At 34.0% G+C, this 10,844-nt stretch overlaps 1 protein-coding gene across 1 annotated transcript; it reads right to left on the bottom strand.

The window, feature by feature from the left end:
- Positions 1 to 2,798: 2,798 nt before the first annotated feature.
- LOC117124654 (clavesin-2-like) lies at positions 2,799 to 9,213 on the bottom strand. Its single transcript, XM_033270964.1, has 5 exons — positions 9,096 to 9,213; positions 7,917 to 8,523; positions 6,185 to 6,295; positions 5,729 to 5,922; positions 2,799 to 5,287 (listed from the first exon to the last, which is right to left on the bottom strand). The coding sequence occupies exons 1-5, from the start codon at positions 9,122 to 9,124 to the stop codon at positions 5,146 to 5,148; spliced, it is 1,083 nt and encodes a 360-aa protein (XP_033126855.1). The 5' UTR covers positions 9,125 to 9,213; the 3' UTR covers positions 2,799 to 5,145.
- Between the last annotated feature and the right edge of the window lie 1,631 nt (positions 9,214 to 10,844).

Here is a 10,844-nt window from a genome sequence, read left to right as displayed (position 1 = left end):
ATTTCCATCCCAAAAAATAGATTATGAAAATTATGATTATATCAAATTTCCATCCCAAATAATATCTTTTCCTATTCTTATACCTTTCGTTCCAGTTCTAACTATTATTCTTTCCTATCGTTTTGTCTCTTATGCTTATTACTACAGTATCCCCATTCCTAGCTTATGCCCTGTTTTTTTTCTAGGGTGCACTGTTGAGTGAGTGGACCTATTATTAGCGAAGCGAGCCCATGACTGAGGGCTTAAGTTCTTCCAAAAAACCTGGGGGGGGGGGGCCCAAAAGGCATGGGCAGAAAAATCAGTGTGTTGTATATTTTACTTGTATGTAATCCTCAAATATTATTGTTTAGATAATACATTTGAGGATTTATGTATTATCCTTTGGGATTGTGATATAATTTAAATGATTTACTAATGGATTCCAGTTACGTATACAAATGCATTATATTGTATATATTCCATACAAACAAAAGGCTTTGTACTTATTTGTGATCTAACCCCTTGAAACGTACCATGTTTAAACAGGTCAGTTTTTTGGGGGATGCATTAGATCTATTATAGTACTCATAATTTCTGTACGTAAGGCATATAGTAACAAACACCAAATTATGGAGAGGGAAATACAAAATCTTGTTTTTAGCACTGTCTATGTATTGATGTAATATGTGAGGTTTTACCACGAAATGAGACACATCGTTGGTGAAATCATATTGAGATATTCACCAAAATAGATTAAAGGCAACATTTTTACAAAATTTTGATTTTAATGTTTTTGAATAACTTGATACTTGTATTTTATGATTGTGTACTTTTTAAGTGAATTTTCTAACGGAAGCAGTGTTCTCTTTGCATATTCTGTAATTCTAGTCCTATTATTTGTACAGGTTATTTTATCTTTGAGGCCAATTTTCTCAAAACCAGGTTCTTATTCATTTAAACTTTAAATGCTAACATCTTTGGATCTATTTATCCTAGGGAAGCCATTCAAAGGCCAAATTAAAGCTTATAATGTGATCTACCAAAATGTAATATAAACTCATTTTTTGATCTTCTAACGATGAGACTCATTTTGTAGTGAGACCTCACATATATTGTTCATGTATTTAGAAACTTTTTATATAGAAATTTGATATGCTGTAACATTGTAAACTTTCCAAGTGTCTATATTTCATTGTACATAGCCTACTTCCAAGCTATATTCAGCTCATCCATGTCATTGTTTGTTATTAAACTGCAATTGAACCTTGAGTTGAAGTTTTGTTTATAACAAAAATAAACCTTGATGTTCATCATTTAATGCTGGTTTTAAAAAGATAACATTTTAATAATTAATAATGCTTTGGATATATTGTAACAGAATTTCTTGAATCTGATTGGTTCCCATGATTGCTATAGTCTGCTGAATGAATGCTTATTAGGAATTGTAATTTTTATGTATAATAGTTGCATTCTGCTCGCTGTGAATATGACGGCAGGGCGTGTCTGAATATATTTCGGGTCAAGCATTACATCCAAGCTAATCACATGAATGAGAACACAGGATGTCTATATTTTTTAAGGGATTGTTGGTTTACAAAAATGATTGTGGAAAACATGGGACTACAACTTTAAACACAATCCACACTATCAATTTTTATGTGACAAATACGAATAAGATATGCCTATATATGGGTATGTATTGACATCATCATACCCATATATGGATGTGATACGACATCATCATACGCAAATGTCAAAGATTTTGACTTCATATTTAACCAAAACTACAATGTTGTAATCTCTTCTTGTAAATGTATTGCATTTTATTTTATGTCTATTATGTATTATTTTTTCAATCTTTATAATGTAGTGTTTTGGTTTGTGCATGCTCTTTAATAACAAAATACAATTTGATACTTTTATTTATTACCATATATAAAAACATAAATCTGAAGCAAGCATGACTGAAATAACATGGTTATTTTACAAGGATTTCACCTACAATTGTATGATATTCAGTGTTTTTTTTAAATGTGGTCATGTGACCAAAGGAGTGCGATGTGAAGATGTTTCTACATTCTGAGACACATATTTACACATGTATTGTACAGATTTTAGTTTCTTTCTCATCGTGTAAAAATCTGAAATTTAGGTTTGCAATGATTAATAAATAGATAATAATTTGCGTACAATACAGGTGAATTCATATGTAAATTATTAGAATGTAAGGCAAAGTATGATGTAGTTTTTTAACAATTACTCTTGATGCAAAGACAAACACTGAACTGAAGGAAGATTGCACTACAGTAGATGCTGGCACATCGCTTTGATAATTCCATAGTTTGGGGCTTTTAAGACCCCAATTTGTTTACCTTGTATGTGTAACAGCAATAATATTGCACATGTAATGTACAGATTTTTTCAACATTATGATATTTTTTGTTTCTTCATATTTCAATGTGTTAAGGCAACACGATTGTTCCGATTCCATATCTTTATCATCTTGATGAATCAAATTTGAATTAAATAGCATAAAATAGATTTATCTACAAATGTGGTTTTGTTTCTGTTATTTTTAAAATGGCTTATTGTCTTCTTTGTACCATGTACAAAGCCCCTGATGATGGCCAGAAATCATTCCTCTATGCATTTTAGGCTTTGGAAATCATGTATTCCTTCTCAAGACTTGAGCTAGCCTAGAGTGTCCCACTCGCTAATCTGTCTGCAGATATACTCCTCATCACATCCAGGAACAATGTTGATCTCAATTATACCTTTAACTATTAAGCAAGAACCTCAAATAAACTCAGTGAAACAAATTATTTTGTATCATTTATTTCACCCAAAATTGTTGAAACTAAAGCAGATTTATGGGTTATAGGAAGCTTTTTTGAAGGCTCATTGGAAGAAAAACCTAAATTCAAATTATGTAATTAATAAATGTAAATAATACATTCATGCAATTCATTTAAAGTTATAAAAAATATGAAACCAGTACAAAATTGCAGAAATTACCTTACAAATTGATAATTATGTAAAAAATGGCCCTACTACCCATAAAATTACAATAGTAGCAGTAATGGGCAACAAAATTTTAACATAAAAAATGCCTTAATTTGCACAGAGGCTTGCATATACCATTACTAAATATTGTGGATGCAAAAAAAAAAAAAAAAAAAAATGGATCAGAATGTTCTTATTAGAAATACCGGTATATGGTAGTAAGATTCCAAATCTGCCATTCCACAATGCTCCACTTCCCCTCATAATAGGCTGTGTGCGCTTGTTCATAAATATATAGAATATAGTTAGAGACATAGATACTGTATTAAACAGGAAAGTTTACTAAATATTAATGAAAAATAACAAACATGCTGACCCTAGACTTTATAGATTTTCGGGCAGTTGCACCAGCGGGGGTGTGGGAATAGGGCCCCGTCAGACAGGCCTGGATTCCCAGTCGTCCAACATCATGACAAGGTCATCAGACCAAATACTGTATATTAATTTGCCTCTCCAAATAAGGTTATTTCGATTGCCAAATTGTGGTCTAAAAAGCACAATTTGGACCATACTAAACCATAAAAACATCTCCCCATGAACCCTACCCAAGGACTTTTAACAGTTAGAAGTCCTTGCCCTAACAGGGTCGGACCTGTTACCACATTTCTAGAGCCACTGCTACTCAGTTGGTAGCTTGGGCAACACAAACTATTTTTAGCTTTATCCTAACGCGACTAATATAGTACAATATCTGAACTAAAATATGAAAGTCTATTGTCTCTAGGATTAAAATAAAAAATCAATCATATTAACAAAAACAAAATCTGTTTTACAAGGTCACTATAGACAAAATCAATGACAGTCACAGGTATTAGGTATCATGTGACCAAAGCTTGGTGTCAGCTTATTTGCATAACCATGAACCCCATTCTACCTCCATGAAACAATTCACCTTGTTTTTACTAGGGTATTCATTTTTGCCATCATATTTATGGAACCTGGACCATATTTTAAAATAGCTGTAAACATAAAAACCTGTCCAAATTAAATACTGTACCATTAAGATGTACAAAAACCTCAAAATAAATACCAAAGTTAGCAATTATATGTATGGATATTCATGCAGTATATGTAGAACTTTATTAAAATTATTAAAGGTGATTTACATAATGGGATTCAATGTACAGAATTAGGCCAATGTACTAGAGAGTTAACATCTTGCCATGGTCATGTGCATACTCGATAAAGTGGCATTTTCTAGGAAGGAGTGTGCCCTCTATCCCTTGTTGACTTTTCTGACCCTCGACTAATCTACAATTGTGCAATATAGCAGCCATTTTATTAACATGCTAAAGCATTTGTTTCTAAAATACATGGAGAAGATCTAGCATTTATACTCTTGTGCATTAAACACCCATCTTGTGAAGAAACAAAGGTTTGACTTTGATCTTAGAAGATTGATTAATTACATGAAGTGTACTAAAAATAAACTGCAACTACAGATTATGACCAGTAGCAGTTGAGTATCTAAGGATAGCATAGGGTGCAGTAAACATCACCTTCCCCCCCCCCCCACCAACCAACCAATTGGAAATTTGGTTATCAAAAGAATTATTGCGATGTAGTTAAAATTTACCTCATCCCTCCACTCTCTCACTGTCATTCCCCTCTATAGGAATCAACCCCTCCTCATCTCCCATGTTAATACCCTTAAATACGCCACTCAACCACTGTTCCATTATATTTTTGAGGGGTGTTCTCTTTTGGGAGAGAATAGGTGATTAGTCGGTTTATCCATGTAAGTATTCACGAAGTAGACTACACCACTTAACCATTGTAGTAGCCTCATGTATAATAATAAAAAAAAATTGTGACACCAGACATCTAATCCTTTTTCCAATCATGATGGATGTGTTTGCTCCACTGAAAATTAAGTTTGAATTATCCTATGTATATTTTCATATCTTATCTACAAAATAGATTTGCTTTCCTATTTGCTACGAATTAAATTTACAGGTTCCGCTTCTGTTCTCACGGATAGTGAGAGCAACATATAAAGAGAATGCATACTTATACTTAGTTTATACTTAGTCTTAGAATTATAGGTACTGAACATTGTCCCTGGACAAGACCATGGTATTTCCAGTCGATTAATAATCCGCGTCAGTAGTCCAGGAACAGTAGCATCTCCTCCAACTCTTCGTTCTCGTCTGCTGGCAATTCTTCCATTCTTAACGCGTCATCTACTGCTGTCATGGGGCGGGAGTCATTGGCAGATGGGTGCACCAGTTCAACCCGCCTTGCTCTGAGAAATCAACGAACAATAATGCACTTATATCATACAATTTACTGCTTGTGTTGATTTAATAGCCTCAATATTTTCATAGCTTACTTTTACTAGTAAACTTTTCATTGTTTTATTTTCCATTCATTTATAAATATGGTGTTAAGGTTCCAGACTGGAATTACTGTAGGAAGCTCAATGAGAATGGCAGACGAATGAAGAAATGGAGGGATGAAATTAAGACACTTGTAGGCATCACCTAAAAGCTATAGAGAAAAGATGAGCAATTGGAAAAAAACCTTCCTCCTGCAGTGGAGTGAAATAAGTATATAAATTTCCTCTTTGAGACTTGAAATGGAGTTATTTTTCTTTTGAACCAAATTCTGTGCATTGTGTCTGAATTATACCCAAGCCCTTAGGATTAGAAAATAGACACCTTTGCAGCCAAACCACAGCTCTCACCTTACAAACTCTGGTGTTACATTGTTGTTTCCAGAAGCATTGCTGTTCTTTCCTGGTTTGTAATTACAACCGATTAGCTGTTTGGCCCACGAGAAGTGGTTGTATGGTGGCTTAAGTCCTCCGAGTTCCGTCGGTAACATCTCTTTGTGAACCATGTAGTGTAGCGTAGCCAAGTTGTTGCCATGTACATAAATCTTAATATAAAAATAAAAATGTATCTCTTTAAATTCCATTGTATAAATATCTGTAATTGCAACTATACTATTTTAATAAAATATTTTAATATATCAAATTTCATATACCTTTTTCTTTATACCACATAAGTAACATGGCTAAAATCATAAACCTTATTATACAAATGTATCTCTTTAAATTCCACCGTATAAATATCTATAATTGCAAATGTACCACTCTTTTTTTCTTTTTTTAAAAATATATTAATGTATCAAAATGTACCTTTTTCTTTATACCATCTTTTAAGAATGGTTTACAGAGCTTGATAGCAGTGTCAACAAACCAACGTTGATTTATAATATGTAATGCACCAAGACGACAGGGAAAGCAGTCCTAGAAAGGTAACCAGAGTATACATTGTTAATGGATTGAATGAATAAATTTATAAGAATGAAGTAATGAATGAATAAATGAATACATAAAGAAAATAATGAATAAATAAATGAATAAAATAATACACAAATGAATGAATGATTTATTGAATAAACAAGTGAAATAATAAATAAATATATGGATGGATGGATAGATGAATGGATAGGTAGATGGTTGGGTGGGTGGATGTGTAAATGGGTGGATGTGTTGATGGTTGGATGGATGGATGGGTGGATGGATGGATGGATGATTTATTGAATACACCAGTGAATTAATGAATAAATGCTTGGATAGATGAATGAATAAATGAATGAATTAAAGAACTAACAGACTAAAAAACAAATGAATGATTTACACCAGATTAACTTAATTTACTGAATTTGATATTCACTTCACAAAAAAAAAAAAAAAAAATTTTCACTACAAAAAAAAAAAAAAAAAAAAAAAAAAAAATTAAGTCTATAAAGAGAAAAAAATGACAAAAACCATAAAAAGAATTAGTAAAAAAAAAACCCCAAAACTGGTTATAGTATTTGATTATTAATGGCTCTCATGAAGCCTGGAATGTTTTAAAAGTGCCTACTTAAGAATGGGAAATAATTGCACATTTATAATGGTAGTGATAAATATTCAAATAGATGACAAATACCATGCATTCATTAAGATATGTACATATGATAACATTACATGCAGAGCGTATACTCACAATGATCAGAACAACCTGCCACACATTTGGGACATCACAAGACACACACAACCTAATTCACATTTGAAATCATAGAAAATCAACAACAGAATACACCAGGTAAAACCAAAAGTAAAATACTGTACTGCAAAGTGAAAAAAAAATGTACGCGATAAATAATAATAGGTGAAATCAGTCAAAAAGGAATGGGAAACATATTAGATACAAAGAGTATTACAGGGAGGAGAGATTAAGGGGAAGGGAGATAGGGATATTTGAATGGTGCGAAACAGTCTGGGGGGGGGGGAAGGGTGCGAAAATTGAGAATATCGAATGTGGAACTAAATCCTTGTTCCAATGAAATCTTAATAGTCACTTTTAGAATTTTAATTAACCCACTTAGAGAAACTAATTAGCCATATCCCCCACAACCAGCCTACACCCATCTGAGAGATGTGTGTATGGCAGAGAGGGGAGATGAGTGTACTACAAAGGAGGGAAGATGGGCAACATAGAACAGGGAAATGGGTATACTACATGAAATATGGATTAGTCAATAAGAGGATAAGTACTGTAGATACAGCCAATTGTGTAAAAGAGTGGGATCGAGGAAAATTCTAAAGGGAAGGGCATTTCTTGTAAAATATAGTAAGGGAAGCGAGTGTTAAATGATAAAGGAGGGTGTGTCAAACTTAGTGTTGCAGAAATCAAAACTGTTATATATATCCAAAGGGACATTTTTATGATCAAACTTGTGTAGAACAAAAATTAGAAATCAGTGAGAAAAAATTATTCCATGCTTTCATTAATTAAAAAAGAAAATAAGGAAACTATAAAATGAAAAAATAAATAAAGGTATCCATTAAAAAAACATATTTCTTTTTGTGACTCAGGTACCTGAAACATCTCAATGGTGAGTTTAAGCAACGATGGTGTGACCTTTGAAGCAAGCTTGAATTGAACTCCACTGAAGTCAATAATAACGACAATACCATTCACTTGCACATTTTCATCTTCAACTAAAAACTCTAAGCTAAGCAGTAGAGCTTTCAGAATTTCTTTATAACTGTACAGCCAGAATTCCCAGTTGATTGCATTAAATAAAAGCACACGCCTGCCATGCGCATCCAAATCATTAAGCACACCTGGGAAACCGTCTAACAGAGCTTGTTGGATTGCAGAATTTTCTGCACACAACATCTCCGGTGTCACTTTGTACTTTTTGCGGAAGGTATAGTAGTTACAGAGTATCCCAAATGCTCGATCACGGTCAAATTTGCCAGCTCTTAAAAACCGCAGAAGAAAGTCATCACTATCCTGCTCAAAATTAATGTCCGATCTAGTTGTGTACAATTTGCGTAAACCATTCAAAGCAGCACCTGTTGTGCTTGGGTTCTCATTCAGCTGCGCTTTAGCTTTTTTTGCTGTTTCGGGAGTGATCTCACATCGTGGGTCAATCCCAAGCATCGTGATGGCAATGTCTGGTCCACTTATTCTCGAAGATCTACAAAATGTACCATGATTATTTAAGACAACAATAATATTAATAATTAATGATAACAATATTATATCCCCTATAGAAACAAGTTCATTATTTCCAAAGAAGGGGGGGGGGGGAAGAAGTCTCCCAAGGAAAAAGCTAAACAATACAATACTTTAATAGTAATACAATTAAAACAACAATGTTAATATATACGCCTGTGTTATAAACACTCAGTATTTTGTAACATAGTTTCTCACACTGTATTTTATAATTTTCCAGCAGTAAGCACTAACCCTAGGAAGTAAAAAAATAAACTGGATACAATGCGCGCGATATTTACTCGATTTATACAGTATTTATACAAGTAGTAGGCCCCTAGGCCCAAACTATAAATAGGCATAGGGGCCTGGGCTAGGCATATTGGTGCATCAAAACAGTGGCCTATCCATATTCCAACACGCCCACTGTTGTTGTTATGGTGTCCGCACTTCTTCTGATCTGCTCACCTTTCTCCAGGTAAGCCCATCATTCATTTTTTACCCGAATCAGTATTGGATAGCATTTTAAAATGGGTCGGATAAATATGCACTTACCCTCCCTCCTTTAGATTAGGAATCGTCATTAACGTAAATGAACATCGAAGATAAACCACATACTCACCATCACGGAAGCAACACAAAAAATCGGACAGGTGTCAAAATAGTAAATTGATAGTATAGAGGGCAGCAAAACGAGTAATACAGCATAACAGTCGAGTCGAGTAAATTGATTACCTTGTTGTTTTGATGTCTTTCATTTTGATTATAATTTTTATATTTTTGTTGTTGTTAGGATGCACCACCCCTGTGGTTGAGTGAATATCCAAATAAATTATTATTATTATTATTATTATGAACCTTCCGCTAATCCCCGCCCCTTGGATATTGTTGCTAAGGTCCCACAAACGAGAGTGTAAAAACATGGTAGGCCTAAAAACATACTCAAAACACGTGCGCTTGTGGTGGGACAACACGTGTGGTTCTTGGACACGCTCGTATTCCTGAACTGTTCTGATTGGTCAATTGTTAAGTTTGTTCAGGGAGTTGTTTGATTGACCCGAAAAGGTCCATTAAATACAGGTGTTAAAGCGACACATGAGTGTGAACGCTGAAACGCATAGAGACCAGTTGCATTCTTGCTCTATGTTTTTACTATATAAAGATAATAAAAGTTGCTATAGCAATCTTTTTTTAAGTCGTTGGTCATGTGTGCTCCAGGGTCCATGCAAACGACGATATTCAAATTGTTCCAAGAATTATACAGGGGCGGATCCGAAAGTGGGGGTTGGGGGGGGGGGTCGATGAGAGACAACAGACAACACTACCCTAGGCGGTCTAGGGTCATGCCCAAGGGAACTATTTGTTTTCTAGACGCCCCGGAAATTACCTCTGACTTGTTTTGGGAAATCAATAATTCCTTTTTCTTTCTTCTAGATAATACTATTAGGCCTAGTATTAGGAATTTACAGCGATTCTAAAGCTATACATAACTTGAATGGTATTTTTACTCCAGCAGTAAAAGTTTGCAGGCCGTTTAAATGTAAAATTAACTTAATTACACGTCTCAATGTTAACCCTCTTACATTTAGTTTACAAGAGTCAGGGTTCCATGGAGTATAGGAGAATAATTATTTTAACAAGAATATTTCGCCTACTATAGTATACATGGACCTATTACAGTATATTATATATAAAATGAATATACTGTAGTAATCAACAAAATTCATATAATATAATGTTCCACATAGATGTTTTGTGAGGTATGCGGAAGCGAACAAACAAAGTGCCCTGAGGCTCCAGCAAAGCATCGTACCATTCTTCAGATTGCCCGCGGGTGTCTATAAACGAAGACCGAAGACCCAAGACCCAAAAACGAAGACCCCTATTTTTTCTCTTTTATTTTGATGATCATACGATAGACTGTCACAAAATCAAAATTAAGATTTTTTTAGCCGTCTGTTTGTTGAAATTTTCAAGGGTCTTCGTTTTATAGACATCCATGGGTGCTACAAAACGAAGACCGAAGCCCCGAAAAACGAAGACCTCCCATTATTTCTCAATTATCTTATTTTAAATGTATGAATGCTATCTACGATGGAAATTTTGCCGTTAATTTTTCTCTTTCTGTTCCACAATATAAATTACGTAATCCTGTTCTTTTTTCAATACCTGGGGGGAGAGTCAACGTTACTAATCATGCACTCTTAAAATTCAAGTGTTAAAATCCAACACTTTATGGGTGTCATAAGTTTTTTAACACCCAGGGTGTTGGAAATTGTGTTGAAGTGTTGCAAGGTGTTGCAT

Source organism: Anneissia japonica, unplaced genomic scaffold, assembly GCF_011630105.1.
Source record: "Anneissia japonica isolate Jap-2015-1 unplaced genomic scaffold, ASM1163010v1 scaffold284709_len978187_cov192, whole genome shotgun sequence".
Taxonomy (NCBI): domain Eukaryota; kingdom Metazoa; phylum Echinodermata; class Crinoidea; order Comatulida; family Comatulidae; genus Anneissia; species Anneissia japonica.
This window is presented reverse-complemented; position numbering and strand designations above follow the sequence as displayed.